At 37.7% G+C, this 25,877-nt stretch overlaps 1 protein-coding gene across 1 annotated transcript in view; it reads left to right on the top strand.

Annotated features, from left to right (window-relative positions):
* The window catches only part of ZNF385B (zinc finger protein 385B), a 376,330-nt gene that overhangs the window by 74,681 nt on the left and 275,772 nt on the right, over positions 1-25,877 (top strand). The window contains exons 2-3 of the mRNA XM_026492409.4: positions 3,508-3,659; positions 4,396-4,713. Coding sequence (XP_026348194.1) covers positions 4,398-4,713 — 316 coding nt within the window. The 5' untranslated portion in view covers positions 3,508-3,659; positions 4,396-4,397. The remainder of the gene's footprint in view (positions 1-3,507; positions 3,660-4,395; positions 4,714-25,877) is intronic.

Here is a 25,877-nt window from a genome sequence, read left to right as displayed (position 1 = left end):
CCCACACATATAGTAAGCTTAGAAATTATATCATCTCAGGCCAAAAGTGAAGGTTGAGACTCTGATATCTTGTCTCTCTACCACATCTAGGTCTTTTCCTCAAGACCTCTGGAATGAAATATATTCTGGTGGAAAGTGGCTCTTAATAGGAGATGCAGGTATTTTTCCTGAGAGGGGAAAAGTGTGAAGCCAGAGCTAAGAGTAATAAATCGTGACATAGTGGACAGACTGCACCCTCCCTGCTAGGCAATGTATCCTTCCTAGAGTGGCCCGTGAATGTGGTGTTGGAGACTTGGGGGATCATTTGTAAATGAGAGTAACTCGGGGAGAAAGTAAAATAGGATAAGGATTATGAAAGATGCTGGTATTCTGAAGAAGTTTATCGGAGAATTCTAAAATGGCCATTCATTTCATTTTAAATATTTCTTTCTTACTAGTTAAAATATGAATATTTAAATAAATCTAAAGCATAATATATTTTGAAGACAAATGGCAATCAGAAAGTCACATGTAAGCTGGTTTTATATTTATAAGATAATACAAAGAAGTCATTTTTTAGATTTCAAATAAAACGGAACATTGTGATGTAGGTCTTATTTCTGTGAAACATCATGTATTAATTGACAACATGGGCAAGGCCAGCCACCTCTAGGTTGGGTTAAATTTTCAGATGAAAGTGTCATCAGTCCTCAGCTGAGTCAAGGATTTTGGTTACTTGAGTTGAAATATAACACTTAGATTTCAATGATTCATTGAGTCGGTATCTGACCTAGCCTTGCAAGGTTAGAAATGATTGGTTTTCCCTATGTTTTACAATGGATTAGTTTTCTAGATAGGGCATAATATATTAATGATGAGCTCATTTTAAAATTATTTATCTCAGTTCAGTTAATTCTTATAAATTTTAATATTTTGAGAGGACACGAAGTATATATTTGAACATAACTTTTATATGTTACTGATATTTTTCTGAAGTTTTATGAGAAAAATGGCTTTGTGATACCATAATGTTTTTTTTTTCTTGAGGCTCTGTCCAAAAGGATTTAATTACATTTTTATTTATTTTATTTTTTTAATATTTTTTATTATGTTAGTCACCATACGGTACATCCCTAGTTTTTGATGTAAAGTTCCATGATTCATTAGTTGCATATAACACCCAGTGCACCATGCAATACATGCTTTCCTTACTACCCATCACCAGCCTATCCCATTCCCCCACCCCCCTCCCCTCTGAAGCCCTCAGTTTGTTTCCCAGAGTCCATAGTCTCTCATGTTTCATTCCCCCTTCTGATTACCCCCCCTTTCTTTATCCCTTTCTTCTCCAATAATGTTTTGAATTTAGGAGATAAAAGCAAAAATATTGATGTATATGCAGTTAAATCACATTTTAATTATAACTGAATTATTTTCTGCAACTCAGCTATGGGGATTGTTTAAACTTGATTTATGTATAATTTGAATAAATTTAAAAATAAATTTTGTGAAATAGAGTTCCTTAAAATGGTGACATCAGGATAAAATATTTATGGGACAAATAGGTTCTACATATCAAAATTAGCAATTTTCTTTCTTTTTTTTTAAGATTTTATTTATTTATTTGAGAGAAAGAGAGAGAGAAAGCATGAGCGGGGGAGAGGCAGAGGGAGATGCAGGCTCCCCACTGAGCAGGGAGCCCAATGCAGAGCTCGCTCCCAGAACCCCGGGATCACGACCTGAGCCAAAGGCAGGTGCTTAACCGACTAAGCCACTGAGGCACCCCAAAATTAGCAATTTTCTAACAACTCACTGAAGGTTAGGATTTAGCCTATGGTATAATGCACAATGGCTCTTTGCAATAGGGAGTATGGGTGTAAATAAGTTCTTTTTGGCACATTGTATACATAGAATCAACCCCTATCTTTACGGTCATACCCTGTGCTATAACTCATTTTCTGTTTTTAAATATTCAGCAGGCGAACACTCCAAATATGGACTAGTCTGTAGTTGCTCCTTCCTTTTCAAATAGCTCTAAGCCAACTTGAATCAACAGAACTGCTCAAAGCCAATGTCCTTCCACCTCTTGAGTTTATCCCATAGGCAGGAATCCCTCACAAGCCATAATCCTTTCTTTATCTCAATTCTTCATCCCTCATGGCACAGTACTGTTCACCTCAGCCAATTCTTTCTCATGTATACTCCTTTTCCCTTAGTTTTTACCCAATTGTTACATGAATATTATTTTCTTCTCTGAGAGTGTCTTTTTAGTTGAGAAGCAAAAGCATTGCCATAATCACACTGATAATTATGTGTGAGATAACAGAAAATATATTTGGTTTCTGCCCCCAGTTTTTGGTACAGAGTTTTTTCTAAAACCCTTATCATTTTCTAAGTGATAAGAACTAGGAACATCTTTTGTTCTAATATTTGGTCTTTGACCCTGGTTCCTGACACAGGGGTCCTGCAACCCTTGTAATTTCCTGAGTGATGGGAATGTCTTTTTGTCCCAATGAGGCAATTCTGGGTGGGCTCCTGGATGGTTCTTGTGTAAGGGCTGGCCACCAAGCCATGGTTAGGAGCTTGGACTTTTCAGCCCTATCCCTGATTCTCTTGAAAAGGAGAGGAGAGTAAATGATCAGGCATGCCAACTTGATGAAACTTCCATAAAATCCCAAAAGAACAAGGTTCAGAGAGCTTCTAGGTTCATGAACATACGGAGGCGCTGGGAGAGTGGCACACCCAGAGAGGGCGTGGAAGCTTCCTCCTTCCCACATACCTTGCCCTACGCATCTCTTCCATTCGGATCTTCATGTGCATTCTTTATTATATCTTTTATAATAAGTAAACTGTTTCCCTGTGTTCTATAGCCACCCTAGCAAATTAACTGAACCCAAGGAGTGGGTCGTTGGAACTTCCGCTATAGAGTGGGTTGGTCAGAAGCACAGGTAACAGGCTGGGCTTTGGCAGGTGTCTGAAGTGTGTGTTGGGGGGGAGGGGTGGTGAGGAGGCAGTCTTGTGACTGAGCCCTTAACCTGTGGGATATGTTGCTATCTCTGGGTACATAGTGTCAAAATTGAGTTACACTGAAGGACACCCGGCTGGTGTCACAGAGGATTGCTTGGCTTGGGGGGAAAACCTCCATACACGTGGTGACCAGAAGTGTCAAAAGTTAAGTGTTCTGTGTGACGAGGAAGGTGACTTTCCTCCTTAGGAAAGAAAAATCCAAGTTTTTCTAATAAAGTATAAAAATGCTGGTAATAGTGGTATTAATAAAATTTAAAAATTACATGTTAAAGTGGAACTGAGAAAATAAAAAGCCAAGACCCATCTACAACAGGTGAAGGTTCTTGAGGTACTGAAAAGCTTCCTTTAAAATCTTCAATGAAGTTATTATTGATCACTATACCCTTATCTAACTAAATGAAGAAAAAAAAAATCAGCACTTAAAATTATATCTTAGTCTACTCTTTTTCTATTTTTCAATGACTAGTTTGCCATTTACTGTATTTCTTTTATTTTTTATTTCAGATGTTCTGCATTTCAACCTCATCAAAAATTAAATTGATATTTATGGGCTAATCTGGAAACCTAAATACAGTTTGTTTCACTACAACTATAAGAAAATATGTTCAAATTCCCACTGGCTGACTTATAAAGGGGCTTCTGGAACACAACTTAATGTAAGTTGCAGACATACTGTGTTTTAATCTTTGTTATTCACCTCCTCCCCGGCTAAGGGCATAGGTCTATTGGCAGGTGTGCATGCATTATATATACTTTGTGCCTATACATACCCTTTTTCACAATTCTGGGTTCATAACATTTATTCTTTCCTTCAATAGGTATTTAAATGCCTATTATGTAGAAAGTACAGTTCTAGGCCTAAGGGACATCCAGAAAGGAGGTTACTGCCCTCATAGAACTCATACTCTATCAGAGAAACGCATAAATGAAATTGCATAAATACATATGACATGCGTACGGTGATGGATGCTCTGAAGGGAGGTCACATGGCCCTAAGGGAGCATGTCACCAGGGATCCGGCTGTGTCTAGGGTCAGACGGGTTACCTGGAGAGGGTAGTACTCCAGGTAAGATCTAAAGGGTGGGCAGGAGTTAGAAAGGGCAAAGGAATCGGGAGGTGGGGGGAGGGTGGGATGAGGATAAAGGAGGAAGTACTCCTTTATCAGAGTAAACATGAGGAAAGTCGTCCATGTTCAATTCCTTGAACAGAGGAAACATGTTCAAAGACCATATTTGCTCAATGAGGTAGTTTTGATAACTTTTTCAAAGAGCATCCACTGAGTAGCTGGAAGACTTTTAACTTATCCTAAATCATGAAAATAATTTGTACTCCTACTAGAAAATCAGAAAGCATATATTTCACAAGTACCTGTACTTTTTTTTTTTTTTTCAGGTATGAAGTACTCATTAAGCCCTAACGATTACCCTGAAGATGGTATTATGAATATGGCCACTTTTCTACGGGGCTTTGAAGAAAAGGGGATAAAGAATGACAGGCCTGAGGACCAGTTGAGTAAAGAGAAAAAGAAAATTCTGTTCTCCTTCTGTGAGGTGTGCAACATCCAGCTAAACTCTGCAGCCCAGGCCCAAGTCCATTACAATGGAAAATCCCATCGCAAGCGAGTCAAGCAGCTGAGTGATGGGCAGCCCCCGCCGCCGGCTCAGGGCTCAGGGCAGCAGCTGGCCAGCCCCGGCACCAACACCAGCGCAGGTAGGTGCGAGGGCCCAGGGCTCCATGAGCTGCTGGGAGAAATGGCGCTGTTCTAGAAAACGAAGGCTCTAGAGTAAGATCTCTCTCGCTGTAAAGCTACCACCACAATAATATATATTCTTTTCCCTACAGTTAATTCCAAGAGCTGCTTGTTACTTCTGTGTATGTATGTGGCTATATAAGAAATTCGTATATATTAAATTAGACACATGATACACGCACATGCAATGTTGTGTATTGGATCGTAGACTTGGTCCTGTATTCTCGTAGTGTGTGAACGTTTCCTAATTTGGAATGAATTTAAGATAGATCAGTGATGTCATTTTTCTGTTCCCTCTCTGCAAAATTAGGCTTTCTTGGGTTTCCTTCATCTGCTTTCTGTAGGGTAGTGTACTACTTGATATACATAAAAAGCTACAGCTTTATTTATAACATCCCGTGATGCAGGAAAGGAGCATTAATCTTGAGTGTTAGACATGTTATATTCTTTTAGGGAGTTGGCAGCAGTGTGCCAGTGGTGTTCTAACAATAGGAGCAGACATTGCCAAAACCAACAAGGCTTACCTCTGAGCTCGGGCCCTGTTGCAAGTACCTTCTTGCTTCCCCTCTCACCTCCCACCCTGTCCCGTGGGTGGGTAGAGGCAGAAGCTTAGAAATTTTCACATTTCTCGCATCTGCCTTGAATCTGAGAAACAATCTTTCAAATTCTTTATCTTATCCTTAGGCAGCCCTTCCTCCTCCACATTGCTGGTCATTGGGTGTCTTCAACTAGGGCACAACCAAAGAAAATGTGAAATTTACTGTGATGTGTGGTGAAGATTTCTACAGAAAGGGGGGCCTCCTACCCAGGTTTATGTGGGAGACCAAGAGAAGCCTCCTTGTAAATGTGGCGGAAGTTCTCCAAATTCCACTCTAGCAGATTCTGGTAATGAGGCTTCACCGTGGAATGCGATGATGCCGAGCAGCCATTTGTTGGAATTTCACTTGGTGCTGTTACATACTTTTTCATTTTGTGAAGTTATGGCATGACCCATATTGAGCTCCAGTGAAAATTGTGTGTGTGCTGTAAAGAAGTGATTTTTATATTTCAAGCTAAACCTAACTGCTTTTTACTCAGTGTGTGATTTAATTTCATTAAATTATTTTCCCCAATCAATACTTAGCATGCCGTGAAAGAACTTAAAGGAACTTCAAGGTTATAAGATACATATTTATTATAATAGTGAAAAATTACTTCTCCATTTTGTCTTTATTTATTATGATGATGCAAATAGTCACAGATGCATTGATGTATCTGTATTTACATAGTAAGATAGAGTTGGTGTCAGGTTAAAAACTGATTTTTTTTTTATATCTGAATCAGAGAGCAAATAGTCTTGAGTAAAGGTGTGAATGGTGTCCTTTAGAGGCAAATATGTATGTCTAAATTGAGATTAACCTGTGACTTCTAATTAGTGAGACTAGTAGCTAACATTAACTGATTATATTTTATGGGCCATTTTCTGGTCCTTTCTAGGAATTTTCTCCTTTAATCCTTTCAACAACCCTGAGGTAGGCACTATGATTATCCCTACTTTACGGACTAGGAATGGAGCAGAGAGATAAAATAATTTGTCTAGGTTGTATGACATGGAAATGGCAGGTCTAGAATTCCAACCATATTTAATTAGTTAATAGTGAAGCCATTATTCTTTGTCACTACTTTACTGCTATTTCCTGCCATGCAGTAACACTCAGGTTAAATTCAGACCTGTGTGCTATAATATATTTGTGGTCACAAATTGTTGCTATCATGGTGAACTATCCCACTTTGATGGGTTTTGAAAATAGACATGTAAAGCTCCAACTCATGAGTTTCTCCATGCTAATGAAATTAGCTGACATAAATTTAGCTAAGACATACACAGAATATTATGGATATATTCTATAAGGCAATATTAGTATATGGGAAAATGGGTACAAAATGAGTCCGCTTTTCAAGTTGTACATGAGGTATAAAGGACGACTTTCATACACTGATAATATAGTTAATTATCCATTGTCAAAAGATGGGTTTAGCATATGATGAAGGCAAGTCACTTAATCTCTGAAAGTAGTTAACAGTAATCCTCCCATTTGGAAAAAAAAAAAAAAAGTAGGTATAACAATGTCTTTTTCTCTTTGAAATAGAAATTAGACATAGATGTATGTACAAAGATGATCATGACATGACTTATAATTCCAAACTATTAAGTGTATCCCAAATGTCCAATGGGAGAAAGGTTAAATACATTAAAGTACGTTTATAAGATGAATGATAGAAACTAGAGTCATTAAAAATTGTATTTCTAAAAATACCTAATGACAGGGGAACCTGTCCAGGATACCATGCTAAGTGAAACAGCAGGAAGTAGGGTAGAATATACCTTAGTGCTATGTGTACATTTAGTCTCAACTCACTGAGGAGCAAGACTGACACGGTTTTATTTTTTCCAGTCACTTTCTTCAGTTTTGATCTATCAAACGTCTGTTTCCTGCTGGGTAGCAGTTCCCTTAACAGTTTCTCAGCCCATAACTTCTCACTTTTGTATATTCAGAGGGACTTTGATTTAAATGACTCAGCTCTATTTATAAAAACATCCATGTCAGAGCCAAGTTAAGATTTGGCTAGATAGACCCTGGAGTTGAGAGTGGAGGATGGGATGCAGTTAGCTCTCAGCTTCCCCTGCTTCAGCCTACCCTTCTGCCCATGGAGGGATGGAGGGGTGGAAGTGGCCTTATCTTACAGCCTCCGCAAGGTTGCAATGCTATTCTTGGTAGGAGATTGCTATTCTGGTTGTCTCTGGGTCACAAGTGCTCCTGACAGAGCCTGTGGATGAAGAACTCCACCAAAATGTCCCCCAGGCATTGGAAGTCCCTGAGATTTAGTTGCATCTCTCAATTTACCCCCACTTTGTAGCAAAAGACTCCGTACCTCAATTGTGTATGCCTCTTTCTCCCACATTGTGGAGTCTTGGCAAGATTGTGTCCTCTATTCTTATCTATGTATTTATCAACTCTTAGAGCTTGAGGGAATGTACAGAATACATCTGACAACTAACATTCCTCTCCAAAACCTGGAGCTACTGGGGCACAGGCAGGTAGAAGTGGAGTGGGGTGTGAGGGGCTCCTCCACATTTCTCTCTCTGCTCAGGTAGCACAGGGAAGACTGGGAAGTCCACTGACAAAGTAGGCACTGAATCAAGAAACAAAATGCCAATCTTCCCTTTTTGCCCATTGCTTGGCTTTAGGGAGTGTTGTGGGCTGAATTGTGCACTCCCCCAGAAAGGGATATGTTGGAGTCCTAATCCTCAGTACTTCAGAATGTAACACTATTTGTAGATAGAGCCTTTGCAAAGTAAATTACGTTAAAATGAAGTCATTAGAGTTAGGTTGACCCTGATTCATTATGACTGATATCCTTATAAAAAGGGGAAATTTAGACATACAGACACACAAAAAGAAAAGATAATGTAAAGACACACAGGAAGAAGACAGCCATTTACAAACCAAAGAGAGAGATTAGGAACCAGTCCTTCTCTCAGAATCCCCAGAAGGAACCAACCCTGCTACACCTTGACCTTGGACTGCCAGCCTCCAGAACTGTGACTGATATATTTTTACCTAGTTTGTGGTGCTTTTGTTACAGCAGCCCTAGCAGACTGATACACAGAGGAAAATGGTATCCCATCTTCCCCACAAAGGAGAAAACATGTGGTAGTAGAGGTAACCTTCCCAAGAATTGTCAGTTTCAGAGGTAACTTTCCTTCTTCTCTGTCAGCCTTATTATAGAGTAGGGGTTGGCAAGGATGGAAGTGGGGTCCACAGGGTAATGGTTGAGACTTAAGCCATTTCTCTGAATAAGAAGTGACTGACCCCTAACCACTGGCAGTTCATTCACTAAGCTTAGAATTCAAAACCTTTACATCTCAGCTTCTGGAAGAACAGGAGGACTCTTTTATTCAGGCCTGCAGCTGACCAGATGAGGGCCACCCACATTACGGAGAGCAATCTGCTTTACTCAGTCTATAGATTTAAGTGTAAAATTCATACAAAACAAACTCACAGAAACACCCAAACAGAATGCAGAATAACCAAATATCTGGGCAGCCCATGGCCCAGTCAAGGTTTGACATAAAATTAATCCTTACACTGTAATTTTCCTCAAGTTATATAAATCATATTTGATGAGTAAAACAAAATTTATAACCATTTGATATTCAAGACAATGATATTTAAAAGTGCAGAACTTCAAGGGACCCAAATGGAAGTAAGATATTGGTACTCCATTTGAAGTATTTAAATGATGGTGCTGGGAGATTGTGGTAAGTATGTATATTGTAATACCCATAGCAACTACTCTGAAAATTTGTAAAGAGATACAATCAAAAAAAAATATAAATAAATCAAGATGGAGTACTACAAAAATTTTCAAGTAACTCACAGGACAACAAGAAAAGATAAACATAGAAATGAGAACCAGAGGAAACAAATAGAAAACAAATAATAAAATGGCAGACTTAAGTAATAACATATTAATGATTACCTTACATGTAAATGGTCCAAATATAACAATCAAAAGGGATTTTCAGAGCAGATTAAAAAAATGACCGAGTTATATATGGCCAACAAGAAACTCATTGCACAGTCAATGATATATATAGGTTGAAAGTAAAAGGGTGGAAAAGAATATGCTATGCAGTCATAAAAATAAAAAAGGCATGAGTATATTAATATCTGATAAGACAGACCTCAGAACAAAGAATATTATTAGAGACAAAGAAAGACATCATGTTATGATAAGAGGTCCAATCCACCCAGAAGAAGGAATACATAATGATTCTAAATGTTCATGTATCAATTATAATTGAGGACTTCAGCAATTCTCTCTCAGCATCTGATAGAATTGCCAGACCAAAAACTCATCAAGGACATAGAAGATCTAAACAATATAATAAGCCAATAGGATTTAATTAAATTATTTAGAACTCCACCCAACAACAGTAGAACATATATTTTTTTCAAATCCCCTTGGAACATTCACTGAGAGGCCATATTCCAGGCTATAAGAGGAACCTTAACACATTTAAATGATCTCTGATCATAATGAAATTAAACTAGAAAACAATAGAAAACCAATAGGAAAATAACATATCTCTTAAATAACCCATGAATCAAAGAATAAAGCTCAAAGGAAAGAAAAAATACATAGAACTAGATGAAAATAGAAAACAACATATCAAAATATGTGGGATGTAACTAAAACAGTATTGAGAAGAAAGTTTAAATCACCAAATGCTGATATTTGAAATGAGAAAACGTCTCCAATAAATAAGTCTTTGCATTAAGAAACTAGAAAAGAAGAGAAAAAATAAACCCAAACCAAGCGGAAAGAAGAAAATAATAAAGTTCAAGTGCAGAAATATCTGAAGTTGAAAATAGGAAAACAATAGAGAAAAATCAATGAAACAAAAAGCTGGTTCTCTGGGGGAAAAAATCAATGAAATTTATAAGCCTCTAGCAAAACTGACAAAGATTAAAAAGAAAGAAGACACAAATGATATAGGTGATATCACTACAGAACTTGCCACAATTAAAAATCTAATAAGCAAATACTATAAACTTATATTCAGAAATTTGGTAACTTAGAAGAATGCATAATAAAGCTCCCCAAAAAGAAATTTATAGATCCACAGGGTTTTGCTATAGAATTGTGCCAAGCATTTAAAGAACACCAATTTTATACATTTATTCCAGAAAATAGAAGAGGAGGAAACACTCCCCAACTTATTTTATGGGGTTATTACTCTGCTATCAAAATCAGACAAGGACTATATATAAAAAGAAAGCTACAAACTAATCATGAACTTAGACTTAAAATTTCTCAATAAAATATAAACAAACTGAATCCAGTAATGTGTAAAGAGAATTTTACACCATAACCAAATTGGATTTAGTCCAGATTTATAAGATTGGTTCAACATTTGAAAATCAATAATATAAAACATCATATCAACAACTGAAGAAGAAAAATCATATGATCGTATCAATTGAAGTAAAAGAATTTTAAAAAACTCAACACACATTTATGATAAAAACTCTCGGCAGGTTTGGAATAGAGAGAAATTACCTCAATTTAATAAAGAGCACTACAAAATGCCTACAGCTAACATCATACTAAATGGTGAAAGACCATATGCTTTACCCTAAGACCAAGAGCAAAATAAGGGTGGACAACCTGGAAGAAATGGATGAATTCCTGGAAACATATAACCTCCCAAAATTGAATCAGGAAGAAATAGGAAATTTGAACAGACCAATTACCAGCAATGAAATTGAATCAGTAATTGAAAACACCCAACAAAGTTCCAGGACCAGATGGCTTTACAGGTGGTTTCTACCAAACATTTAAAGAAGAGTTAATATCTATTTTTCTCAAACTAGTCCAAAAAATAGAAGAGGAAAGAAAACTTCCAAATTCATTCTATGAGACATGCATTGCCCTGATACCAAAACCAAATAAAGACACTACAAAAAAAGACAGCTACAGGTCAATATCTCTAATGGACATAGATACAAAAATCCTCAACAAAATTTTAGCAAATCGAATCCAACAATATATCAAAAAAATCATTCACCATGATTAAGTGGGATTTATTCCTGGGTTGCCAAAGTGGTTTAATATTCAGAAATCAATGTGATACATCACATCAATGAAAGAAAGGATGAAATAATATGATCATTTCAATAGATGCAGAAAAAGCATTTCACAATGTACTGCCTCCATTCATAATAAAAACCCTCAACAAAGTAGGTTTAGAGGTAACATACTTCGACATAATAAAGGCCATATATGAGGACACCTGAGTGGCTCAGTTGGTTCAACATCTGCCTTTGGCTCAGGTCATGATCTCAGGGTCTTGGTATTGAGCCCTGTGTCAGGGCTCCCTGCTCAGCAAGGGAGTCTGCTTTACCCTCTCCCTCTTCCCCTCCCCACTGCTCATTCTCTCTCAAATAAATAAATAATCTTCTTTTTCTCCTCTTCTTCCCCCCTTCCCCTCCCCCTTCTTCTCTTTCTCCTCCTTCTTCTGCTCCTTTTTTTTTTTAATGCCATTTATGAAAAACCCTCAGCTAGTATCATACTCAACTGGGAAAAACTGAGCCCTTTCTTCCTAAAATCAGGAACAAGACAAGGATATCCACTCTTACCACTTCTATTCAACATAGTACTGGAAGCCCTAGTCACAGAAATCAGACAAGCAGAAGAAAAGTATCCAAATTTGTAAGGAAAACGTAAAACTTTTCACTATTTGCAGATGACATGATACTCTATACAGAAAACCCTGAAGACTCCACCAAAAACTACTAGAACTAATAAATGAATTCAGGAAAGTCACAGAATACAAAATCAATATACAGAAATACCTTACATTTCTGTACACTAATAACGAAGCAGCAGAAAGAAATTAAGAAAACAGTTCCATTTACAATTGCACAAAAATAATAACGTCTCTAGGAATAAACTTAAGGAGGTAAAAGGCCTTTACTCTGAAAACTATGAAACACTGATGAAAGAAAATCAAGACAACAGAAGCAAATGGAAAGATGTTACATGCTCATGGGTAGGACAAACAAATTGTCCTAAAATGTCCATACTGTCCAAAGCAATCTATGGATTTAATGCAATCCCTATCAAAATACCAATAGTGTTTTTCATAGAACTAGAACAAGTAATCCTAAAATTTGTATGGAACCACAGAAGACCCCGAATAGCCAAAACAATCTTGAAAAAGAAAAACAAAGCTAGAGATATCACAATTCCAGATTTCAAATTACACTGCAAAGATATAGTAATCAAAGCAGTATTGTACTGGCACAAAAACAGACACATAGATCAATGGAACAGCATAGAAAACCCAGAAACAAACCTGTGATTATATGGTCAATTAGTCTTTGACAAAAGAGACAAGAATATGCAATGGGAAAAAGATCTTCAACAAATAGTATTGGGAAAACTGAACAGAACCATGCAAAAGAATGAAACTGGACCACTTTCTTAAACCATACACAAAAATAAACTTAAGATGGATTAAAGATGTAAATTGAGACCTGAAGCCATAAAAGTCCTAGAAGAGATCACAGGCAGTAATGTGTCTGACATCAGCCATAGCAACATTTTTCTAGGTATGTCTCCTGAGGCAAGGGAAATAAAAGCAAAAATAAACTATTGGGAGTGCATCCAAATAAAAAGCTTCTGCACAGTGGAGGAAACAGTCAACAGAACTAAAAGACAACATACTGAATGGGAGAAGATATTTGCAACTGACATCTCTGATATAGGGTTAGTATCCAAAATATATAAAGAACATATACAACTCAATACCCAAAAAACAACCCAATTAAAAAGTGGGCAGAAGGCAGGAACAGACATTTCTCCAAAGAAGACATGCAGATGGCCAACAGACACATGAAAAGATACCCAACATTACTCTTCATCAGGGAAATGCAAATTAAAACCATAATGAGATGTCACCCTGTACCTGTCACAATGGCTAAAATCAAAAACACAAGAAACCACAAATGTTTGTAAAGATATGGGGAGAGAAAAAAAAGAGCCTTCTTGAACTGTTGGTGGGAATGCAAACTGGTGCAGCCACTGTGGAAAACAGTATCTCAATACTGTTAATCAAAAAGTTAAAAGCAGGGGCGCTTGGGTGGCTCAGTTGTTAAGCGTCTGCCTTTGGTTCAGGGCATGATCCCGGCGTTCTGGGATCGAGCCCCACATCAGGCTCCTCCGCTGGGAGCCTGCTTCTTCCTCTTCCACTCCCCCTGCTTGGGTTCCCTCTCTTTCTGGCTGTCTCTCTCTGTCAAATAAATAAATAAAATCTTAAAAAAAAAAAAGTTAAAAGCAAAACTACCCTATGATCCAGTAATCTCACTACTATGTATTTACCCAAAGAATACAAAAACACTAATTTAAAACGATATATGCACCCCTATGTTTATTGTAGCATTATTTACAATAGCCATCTTATGGAAACAGCCCGTGTCCATTGATAGATAAATGGCTAAAGATGACATGGTGTATATATACAATGGAATATTATTCACCCATAAAAAGGATGAAATCTTGACATTTGCAACAACATGGACAGAGCTAGAGAGAATAATGCTAAGTAAAATAAGAGAAAGACAAGTACCATATGATTTCATTCATATGTGGAATTTAAGAAACAAAACAAATGAACAAAGGAAAAAAGAGAGACACAAACCAAGAAACAGATCTTAGCTATAGAGAATAAACTGATGGTTACCAGAGGTGAGGTGGCTAAAGGGATGGGTGAAATAGGTTGATGGAGATTAAAGAGTACACTTATCTTGAGGAGCACTGAGCAATATATAAAATTGTTGAATCAGTATATTGTACACCTGAAACTAATATAACACTGTGTTAACTATACTGGAATTAAAATTTAAAAATTAATAAAATAAAAAATTTAAAAAGAGCAAGAGAAGAGAGTGTCCATTCTCATCTCTCTTATTCAAGTAGTACTGGAAATTTTCGTCACCATAATAAGGCAGGAATAAATAAATAAAAGGCATACAAATTGGAAAGCAAGAAATAAGTCTACCTCACTTCACAGATGACATGATGGTCTATCAATCCCGAAGAATCTATGAAAGAATTCCTAAAACTAATAAGTGAGTTTAGCAGGATTTCAGGATAGAGAATCAACACAGAAAAGTCAATTGCATATTTATATACTAAAAATAAACATGTGGAAACTGCAATTTAAAAACAATATAATTTACAATCACATCTAATAAAATAAAACACTTAGATATGCAGTTAAAAATATGCAGGATGTGTATGCTGAAAATAACAAAATATTGAGAAAATAAATCAAGATCTAAATAAATGGAGAGACATACCATATTCATGGCTTGGAAAACTCAGCATAGCTAAGATATCAGTTCTCTGTGACATCCACCTTATGTATAAATCTATCACTGTTCTTAGCATATCATATTGTCATTCATTTATTTAGATATCCATCTGGACACTTAAGAAAAAGAAGTTGTGTTTTATTAATCTTTGCAGACACTTGATATTATTTAAAAAGCCAAACCCCAAACTTGTGCTCATTATTGTCTCTGATAGTGCTACTAGAAGACTGGGTATTTAGGTGGTCACATTTATTAAGGTTTTTTAACTGAAGTTTTTATTGAAATGATTAGAGAGTCACAGGCAGTTGTGTAAAATAATGAGTTCCTTGAACTCATTCCGGCTTCCACCGATTACACATTTTGTAAAACTATGGAATAACATGCCAGTCTGGATGTTGAAATGGATACCATCTACCAATCTTATTCAGGTCTCCCCAGTTTTGTTTGAATTCATTTGTGTGTACGTGTATCTCCTATGTAGGTTCATGTAACTGCCACCACAGGATACCTCATGTTGACCTTTCATAATCACACCGACGTCTGTCCTGACAGAGAAAAGGAATAGTTAACTTCACAGAGGTCAGGGAAGTCTTCTCAGAGGAGGTGATATTTGTGGTAAATATTCAAAGATGAGTTTCGGGTTATTCAAGGAAAAACAACATTCCAGATAGAAGTGATTGCAATGTAAATGCATGTAGGGACAAACTATAGTTTATCTTTACTGGAGTGAAATACGATTGGGTGAAAAGGAGGGAAGATCCCTCAGGCAAAATAGAAAGTACCTAGAACAGGAGAGTTTTCTTTGTTCTGTGGGAGCATAGGAAAAACACAGCATAAAAAAAAATCAGGGGTAGCTGCTGGAATTCAAAGTTCTCCTAATTTCTTCTGTGCCACTCTGGTTTATGTCAACCAGGAGTCTCCCCATCAAGTCCAGACATCTCAGCTTGGTGTTTCCTTAGGATACCACCTGACTGTGCAGAGATTATTTTCCACAACCCACATACAACGTCCAAAGTTCAGATAAATTTGACCACATTTATTATCTATGTAGGGTAACTAGTGATGTTCATCTTGCCCTCTGCTGTCAAAGGCTAGGACCTATTATCCTCAGTGCCTATTGCTACGGTATTTCCCCACCAATCCTATCCCATTTACTGTTCTAATTCTCTGAGGAGTATTTGTACTAAAAAAAATTGAAGCAATTGATGTGTGAATAACTCATAATCTAACTCAGGGGTTCTCAAATTTTAGCATGCATCAGAATCACCTGGAGGGTGTGTTAGAATGCAGATTGCTGGGCTCCATCCTGAAAGTTTCTGATTCAGTAGGCCTGGAGTAGAACCTGAGAACTTGCATTTCTAACAAATTCTCAATGGAAGCTTCTGGTTTGAAATCACACTTTGAGAACACCAATCTACCCATGGAGGAGGATTGATACCCAGAAAAAGTGCTTCTTATTTCAGATAAATCTATAATTAGGAACTGGTCAAGAAAGAGAAAGATGGCCTTCTTGTGTCCCTTGTCTTTTCCTGGGGCATCCACTGACCCAATAAAATTGAGGGATGATGTCATGGAAATAGAGGGACATAGCCCCCCCTGTACAAGATAACATCAACCAAACCTTACCCCTAACTGGGAACTTTATAAGCAACTCTGTAAGTCCTACAGTATCATAAACACAGTGAAGGTAGACCGACATCCGTGGTTAAGTGGATGAATGAGGCCCCACCTTGTGTGCTAGATATTGTGCTAGGGAGGTTACCTTATTTAAATTCTCACAACAGATTTATGAGGAAGCTATTATTATTACATACAATGGGAAGGAGGAATGAAGAGGTTAGGTAGCAGCCAGAAGAAGCAAGCCTGGGATTGGGAACAAGTCACCCTAACTCTGTGACCTGGTTCTTCACCGTGGTGTTATTGCCTTCTGTCTATGGATGTCAGTTGTGTTGGGCAGAAATTGCCTAGTTTGTGCTTAGAGGTTACTGCTGGAGTAATGAACGTTAACTTTACATTTTGCTCTCCTGGTATTGTCAAGGAACATTTGTGCCTGTCATGGAGAATCAGATTGCCCCCAAGGATCAAGGTGGGGAGGATTGATTATATTCCGGGGTTTGGGGAATCCATATTTCCTCAAAATGGGAAGGATTCTTTCTTAGGGTGTGACCTCTGATCCTGCCCTTGGCACTCATTTGGTGCAAATAATATTTAAAACTATCAAAGGTCAGGTCCAGGTTATGAAGGTTGAGCTGAACTGTCGTAAGAGAGACACATTGGTACTTGATTTGAGGTACACTGGAGACAGGGGTTATCATAGAAAGACTGAAATAATGACGTTAGTTTTCACAACCCAACACGGTAAGTATGACTCTCCTCACATTATAGATAAGAAGCTCAGAGCGATTTGGAGGTCTTTGCAAAGGCCACACAAAGATTCAAAGTCTAAGATCCTCCTCACCCTTTGCATTACCTCTCATAACTTTTTGCAACAAATTCTTCACAAAGTAAAAATGAAAAGAATTCATGACTGCTTCCTTGTTATCTAATGTTTGGTTTTCCCAGTTGCCGCTAACTGAACTGCCCATTTTCTTTCTCACCTTCAATTAATTCCAAAAGAATTTCTAATCTCATTGAAGTTGAAGCTTTTAAGACTAAACAGGAGTTAGTCAAGCAAAGAGAGTGGAGAAATACTGATTAAAAGGGAGTAAAGAGAATGTTTAAAATCTTAAATTGAGAAACAGTTTGTCATATCCAAAAAGCTGAGATGTGGCTGAAACTGAGTGAGAAAATCAGGAGAGACAAGAATATTTGGGATAATAGCCATTAGACTTTTTTTTTTTTTTTTTAGCAATGCTTTATTTTAGTCATAATTCTCTGGGTCAGAGATTGGAGCTGGTCTCACCGAGGTGTTCTTGTCCTGGACTCCCAAGAGGTCACTCATGCAGGTAGCCAGCACGTCGCTGGCTTAGATGCTCTATGATTGCCTCACACACATGCATCTGGAAGTGGTGCTGGCTGTGTGCTGGATCATTCTCACCAGGAGACTCCTTGTCCAGTGCTTAGATGAGGCTTCGTTACCCATTCCCAGAGCATCACTGTCAGTCAACAAAAGCAGAAGCTGCAACCACTCTGGTCTTTTGGTCAGAGCTTGTCACAAGACCAGTTCAAACTCAAGTGGTGGGAACATTGACTCCGCCTCTTGCTGTGAGAAGTGGCATCATTTTTACATGGCCTTAGGAATTTTGTACTGAGTCTGAGTAGATATTAAGTTGAGGACAATTTGGGAGCAGGGAGGGGGAAGGTGAGAATGATATAACCAGGTGATTTTGCAGCAGGAAGTAGAAGTAAGTACTTGGAGGTAAAAGTGGAGAGCAAGATCAGAAAGTGGGTTGTGGGTTGGAGCATTGTATGACGTATCCTTTTCTTCACTGCCGTACTCTGGGCTTCTCTTTGATGCCTCCAGGATCTTCCAGGATCCTCAGCTGTTTTTCCCCCCTCCCATCTAATGATCTCTTATTTTCATTCCTATTCTACATTCAAGAATCAGCTGCTAGAGTCAGGAATGTATTATAACTATTAAAATATGTGTATGGGTTTTTAAATTCATAGGCCAAATTTCTCACACTGTCTCTCCTCTATATTTAAAATGAAATTTTATCCTCAAAAGTGTTCTCTCAATTTTGAACTTTAGAAATTAAACTTGAAACAGTAACGCTATGGAATCACCACAAGATGGTGCACCAAGTATATTGAAAGTAAGCTCTGTCCCTCGTTTCCAAACCCACATTTTGCTGGAACTTATTAATGAGTATGGAGAGCAAAGGAATACTCACAAAGGGGTGAGCATGTATGTGGACATGCATGTGTGCAGGAGCGTGCTCGTTCTACAGACTCTTTGTGAATAACTTCTAGGAATTAGGCAAAATCTGTAAGGGAGCTACCAGGGTGGTGGCACATGTCTCACTCCTGACAAAGGGCGGGAAGGAGAAAGGGTCCGTGGAGATTCTGCTTCACTTATCAGGAATAAAAATGACTGCTTAAAGATCATAATATTGCTCTCTGTCTGGAAAAAAAGTTGTAGTTCATTTTAAGAGCTGTTAGATGTGAACATTAATGCTTAATGACGCAAACGTAGGTTTGTGAGGTAGATGCAGAGACAGGGCTAGAATTCATCAACAGAATGTCTTTTACTTTTGTAGCAGAAACATATGGTTTAAAATACTTGCTTTTTCCTCATTTTTGATGAGTCAGTTTATCACTTAACTTAGTTATGACTTAACACAGTCATTTATCACTGAACTAAGAAATATTTTGCAAAATAGAGGTACTAAGATGAAAGTATAACAAATCATTGACCAAGCATCAGTGAGTTCCTGTAAGTAAGTGCACTAGGTAAGAAAAGCCTTTTACTATGGAAGTAGATGGATTAAATTATTTAAAATGCACTATTTTCCTAGACCTCTTAATTATAAGTCCATAGAAATCTTTTCATGGAATAATTATTATACAGCCCACTTAGAAAGAGTCCGTATAACTTCCTACAATTTTCCATAGGAAAACCAGACTTAGAAGGGAAATGGATCATGGTTTAATATATATTAACTTGGATTCTAAAGAAGAGGACATTTGCTTTCTTTAGTATAAATCCCTATTGATAGGACCCAAGAATTCTCTTACTTAGAATAATTTAGACCCAGTGATAATACAGTAGAAAAGATATTAACATACATTTCTGGCTCTTTGTCTTGACCAGAATTGATCATCATAAATTTCTAAGTATCTTATAAAATCCTGACTCTATTCTTCTGAGTAAGTATAGAATTAATGCCCCACATTGGTACTCCCCAGGTAAACTCAATTGATATTTGTATTGTAGGGTTTACTGAGGTTCTTTATGAATGAAAGTAGAGCAATTCAGAAAGAGAATGAAGGCTCAAGTTATAACTCCAATCCCTCAAATGCTTTGAGACAGAACCCCAGCCATTTTGGGTGGTGTCAGAATTCTAGAACATTTTAAGGTAGACCTGAAAAAAGTCATTATAAAACAACTCTATAGTCTGTACATGTGGTTAAAACCTATAAAAAGGTTGTTCATTATGTAAGTACAAAACTCTAAGGAATTGACATATAACAGAGTTTTAAAGGAACTTTTTAAAATAAAGAACTAAAAGGAGTGTCTGCCCCTTTTTTAGTGAGGACAGATAGCCTTGCTTTAAGAATGCTTTGGACTACGAACTTTTACATATATTTATTAACAGGGAAATGTTACCTTATACAAGGCGTGGCTTTAGTGCTGACACTTTAGTGTGGAACTAAATCTTCGACAAGGACAGAAAGTGTTTGGGTGGCTGAGTGATCAAAATTATCAAAGATCAACTTAAAATCTGTTAGGTGGTTTTGTGTATGTGTGTATGTTACTTAACTAATCTGTGGAGAAAGGCTTTTGGTAGCTGGCTCAGTAGGGATTTAAAATTAGTAAGTTCAGATTCTCTTGGTGAGTTAAATGTGTTGTCCTCCTGACTGACCAACTGTCTTCACACAGATGTTCCACTTACATACCCTTTACAGCAACATAGCCAAGGAGGTTGTTGGAAGTTGTTCCAAACTAGGCATCCCTGTGAAATGTTACAACTGACAGTGTGGTTGGTGTTCATTCTTGTGCTTAGGGTGTCTGTGGAGCTGGGTCTTTGGCCAACTATAAAACATGTTTGCTTTTCTCCTGATTACATGACGAGTTTGGAGGATCTGGGTGGGCTGATTAGTGTGTGTGTGTGTGTGTGTGTGTGTGTGTGTGTGTGTGTGTGTTTGGCCTGAGTGTGATGGCATTCACATCATGTAGACCCATTTCAAGAGCCTGCCCTCTAGTGAACCAGCCTTGCAATCCAGAGACTCTTGGCCTGTAGAGGCTGGAAGTTTATTTGTTCTTATGTGGACATGATGTAAAAGGTATAAAGAGATTGATTTTGATCTTGGGGAGTTACTTACTGGATAGTCAGTTGCTTTTAGAAGCTGCAATAACTCCAGCAAACCCCGAGGGCACTATTTCAGTTACTAAAGAAAGAATTCACTAAATTATGTTGTACTGTCAAAATTGAATAAATGCAGTTTCCTTCTTCACATGGAAAATGACTTTGTGACCACATTCTAGACACTAAAATGAGAGCCACACATTCTGTTATACTTTGTACAGTCAATAGGAAGACCAGTAGTCTCCTAAATGCCTCTGAAACTCTTCTCCACTGCAAGTCTGGGCCCCAAAAGTCACTCAAGAAATGCTTTTCTTGGGGGCGCCTGGGTGGCACAGTGGTTAAGCGTCTGCCTTCGGCCCAGGGCGTGATCCCGGCGTTATGGGATCGAGCCCCACATCAGGCTACTCTGCTATGAGCCTGCTTCTTCCTCTCCCACTCCCCCTGCTTGTGTTCCCTCTCTCGCTGTCTGTCTGTCAAATAAATAAATAAAATCTTAAAAAATAAAAATGCTCTTCTTGGGGCGCCTGGGTAGCGCAGTCGTTAAGCGTCTGCCTTCGGCTCAGGGCATGATCCCGGCATTCCGGGATCGAGCCCCACATCGGGCTCCTCCGCTGGGAGCCTGCTTCTTTCTCTACCACTCCCCCTGCTGTGTTCCCTCTCTCGCTGGCTGTCTCTCTGTCACATAAATAAATAAAATCTTTTTTTTTTAAGATTTTTTTATTTATTTATTCGACAGAGATAGAGACAGCCAGCGAAAGAGGGAACACAAGCAGGGGGAGTGGGAGAGGAAGAAGCAAGCTCATAGCGGAGGAGCCTGATGTGGGGCTCCATCCCATAACGCCGGGATCACGCCCTGAGCCGAAGGCAGACGCTTAACCGCTGTGCCACCCAGGCGCCCCTGAAATGCTCTTCTTTTTAGGTGGAGTATGTATAGTCTTTTAATTTTTTTAAATAAGAATTGTATATATTTAATGTTACAACATGACTCAATATACATATACATAGTGAAATGATTACTGTAGTCAAGCTAATTAGTGTACCCATCTCCTCATATAATCACTATTTTGTGTGTGATGAGAACAACTGAAATCTACTCTCTTAGCAAAATTCCAGTATTCAATACAGTATTGATAGTCATCGTGCTATTCCTTATCTCTCTAGACTTATTCATCCTACATAAGTGCAACTTGGTTTCCTTCGACCACCATGTCTTCGAAGATGATGAATATTCTATAGGCCCAAAGTCTTAAGTCCAGGGTTAATGGTATCTTAAAGTTCTTTAATGTACCTACTTTAAAAAAGGATTCGGAAAATATACTTATAGGACAACTCCAAGGAAACATAACATAATATTCATGTTTGGGGGGAGAAATATTCTTTTTAAAAATGGGTTTTAAAATTAAATAATTTGAGTATCGATGGTAAAGAATATTACTACATTTTTTCTACAAGTGATTCTGAAGAACTCTTACACCAAATAGTGTATGGCATATAACAGTAAAATAGGGACCTTTACTTCATAAAGCTTACTTTTGTTTGTGACATTCTCACACATGATGTTTCACATTATGGATGTTTTGTTTTGGGGTACAATGATAAGAGAGTGAGATAACCCAATGTTTCATGCCTCATTATGAAATACATTCTTCCTTTTAAAATTTTCTTTTGAAAATTGTAAAGTACCTGGCTAAAAGAAATATTTTCGTCAAGTGCCTTTCACATTACGATATAAAGTAGTTCATCAATGAGTGTTTGGTATTATCATTATGTTTTGTTTTTTTCCCCACACAGTAATTCTGAATGGCTTCTTCTTACTTTCTGCTCCTGTGCCCTAGTTTCATCATCTTTCATTACATCTCCATCTCTGCTCTGCTTTGTGTCTCAGTCTTAACAGCACCTTCTCTCATATTTTTTTGACTTTCCTGTTAAAGCAGGGCTAATCTCCAAATCTCTTGTTCAAGCAAGAGAACACTTTTTAGGTACCATTTTCCAATCCAAATCCCTATAACAGTTTAGGTAAACATTTCCACAGGTCTCCTAACCTGCAATTCTTGCAATCCAAGAAGCCCTGAAAATCAGAAGGTTTTATAATTCATATTGATGGCGAAACCTGACCTGAACTGATAGGAGGTTAATTATAGTCTTTATTTATCCCATCTAGTTTGAATATGTACATGTTTTGCTGCAGAAATGTTAATGTGTCTGACTATAGTGTTGCCCCAGACCCCACGGGAGGCATTATATAATTCATGGTCTATGCAGAGTATTATCTTTCTAAAACCTGAAAGCCTTTGAATTCTGAAATGCATCTGGCACTAAGGTTTTACATTAGGGATTAAAGACCTGTAATCAAATAATATGGTTTCACTTTAAACTTTTATCTTATTACTAGGGAGCTGCATGTATGGTAATAATAAAAAGAGTTTTAAGCACACAATCTCTCATGAAAAATTTTCTAAGACTAGAAGAGCACACACACACAGAAACAGAGACAGAGAGAAAACACTGAGCAATTGCTGAATCAGTGAGTCATGAGGCACAAAATGAATGAAATTCAGGTAGCAGAAGTACCTGCAACAGGGTAAGTGCATTTTCCTGTGACATGGGCAAGCATGCCTGGGTTCATGACCGCTCCATGTATGTCTATAATTGTTCCAAGGAAGGGGTTCTAACCAGTGGCCCATAAGGAGTCAAATATATACATAAAGATGTAATGTGGATACCTATGGGGGTGCCATGTTTAAAGTTGTTCCAAAATGCTGTGTTATATAAATGTATGTTAGGCATAGTGCTTATTTTTACACAGATGTAGCTGGATTTCATAGCTACTACTAAATGTGGCACCTAAGAGCTAGTAGTGTTACTAGAATTGAGCACAGTCATTTACAGAAGATCCTCAAATCGGGGTTGCCTTTATTGGATTCTGCTTTACCGTGTCTTTAGGGTCTCCGTGAGAACCTAAAACCCATCTAAGTAGAGCCTTTAATATGTTCTTTGTCAATGTAACTTACTAGGAATTTCTTGCAGTTACTTTTGTGATTTTTGATAAATGTTTCATGTTCTTTTTGCTTTGCAATTTGCATGTGTCAAAACTCTATACTTTGTGATCTCAAATCGTTGCTACTACTTTGTAGGATATCCTACCTTGTACCTTTTTTAGAGTTGTCAATGTCTCTTGCATCTTATATTTTAGTATGGAGAGAGAAAAGATGGTGAAAGGTAAAGGTATAAATTTGGGGGTGATGGGGGTAGGGATTTTCATGAGTTATAGAGTTTTAAAAAAATAATAAACAGCCAAGAACTATGGGGTTAAAAATATTCTTTACTTTGTAGGTTTATTTTCTTATTACACAGGGCACATCTAAATCTTTATTGTTTAAGAACTTGTCTTAGAGTAAATTGGATAGGATTTTGCCCTGCTGTTAACATATTCCTGCGCGCTTTTACAATCATTACTATTTTAATTTAGAAACAAGCAATTAGGGGTTAAAGTATATTTAATTTGTTCCTTCCTGGACATCTACATCTAATATACTAAAAATTTTTTTTGTTATTAGTGTGATAGCCTCTAGTGATTTTATTTGTCTATAGAAAAGTCCCAGGAACGTACAGCTCTTTTGATTTTTGCAGCTTTTATGATAAGTCCTTATAATATATACTACTGATTTCTTCTCTGCATCCTGCTCATTGTTGGAAAGCCAGAGCTATTTTTAACATTTACACAATTTCAGTAGATGATTCTTCCTTCCACAAGGTTTGGTGCTAAATCTGTGGAGCCTTTCATAATCATATCCTTTCTGCGGTTTGCTTGAATTTGATCACAGTGGCTGATTTCATGCATTGATAATGAAGGCTTAGGTTGCCTGTTTCTCGGCATAAATCCACCTCAGACTTGTAGGTTGACAGTCCTTCTGGTTTCAGCACGCATGGAGATAGAGAATTGAAATTGCTCTGCTTTCTTTACAAATGACTCAGAGTGTGCTTGTCCTTCCCTAAAATGTTGCCAGCGTGTAAAGGATTTTCAATGAGCAGTGCAATAAGCCAGCATCTGGGAAGGTTTGGAGCTGCACTGATAGAGCGTGGTACTGTCACACAGATCATCAGGGCTGGAGCCAAGTCTCGGTAGCACGGTGCATCACACTGGTCACATACTGGAAGTTTTGTTTATCCAACTTGGTTGCTCTCAGAGCTGGTGAAAGCCCAGCCAGGATGTGGAGTGGACTTCCTAGCAGAGGTGAGCGTTTTTATTCTAAAACTTGGATGCGGGGTCTGGTGTGTCAGTAGCAGATTTTTATGCTGTGTTGAATCCTGTGGAGTTATCAATTGTGTTTATCGCGTCGCGCTGACAGATTGGAAGGGGCACCACTGAGGAGCAAAATATATGATTCTTTAATTTTATTGGGAAGTAACTCCTTAAATGCACGGTGCGATTGCATTCTTTTCTTTCTGTGCTGTTTGCCGAGGACATCTTAACAGTAGGTGACTTCCTTTGCATTTTAAGCATTCAGAACAAGTCAGTGATATTATGCAATTTGCTGTCATTACTGAAAGTAGGTAATTAGCAGTGCAACGATGTGCTTCAGGTATGTGTGTGTGTGTGTGTGTGTGTGTATATATATATATATATATATAAAACTGTGAACTAAATGTACTTTGTAGAATCTTTGACGTGAAAAATAAGAGGAAACAAGTGATGTTTACGACATAACTAGGAAAGTAAGTGAAATAGATTACATACTGGACTTGACACCTTGTTAAGCTTGACATTAATAATTAGAAGGTATGACCTGTCATGCACTGGAAAACCTATAGTAATTGATTTTTAGAGACAGTATACTGAATGAAAGAAGGAGAAAATTAGTAGCATTTCTTCACAAAGCATGTTTTAATTAGACGTGACGTTTTAAATGTAGCAGATATTATTACTTAAATGTAAATAAAGTACCGACGCTCACCTGGAGAGTTAAATTAGTGTATCACCATGCCCAGAAAGGTCAGATGTGGCGTTAGAAGTATTTGCAAGCCAACTAGATAAGGGCAAGCTCAAAGTTAGCCCCCGAGTAAATGGAGTCCTATTGCTTAAGCTCCTCTAACTCCAATTCCTACACGATGAGAAGCTGTTTCTAAAGAAGAAAGGACAGAGAGTGATGATGTATTCACAAAGCAGTATGCTTATTAAGTGTCGGTTTAGTATGTTAGGTCTGCAGAGAAATCTATTTTTATTTGATT

The sequence above is a fragment of the Ursus arctos genome, unplaced genomic scaffold (assembly GCF_023065955.2).
Source record: "Ursus arctos isolate Adak ecotype North America unplaced genomic scaffold, UrsArc2.0 scaffold_1, whole genome shotgun sequence".
Classification (NCBI taxonomy): domain Eukaryota; kingdom Metazoa; phylum Chordata; class Mammalia; order Carnivora; family Ursidae; genus Ursus; species Ursus arctos.
This window is presented reverse-complemented; position numbering and strand designations above follow the sequence as displayed.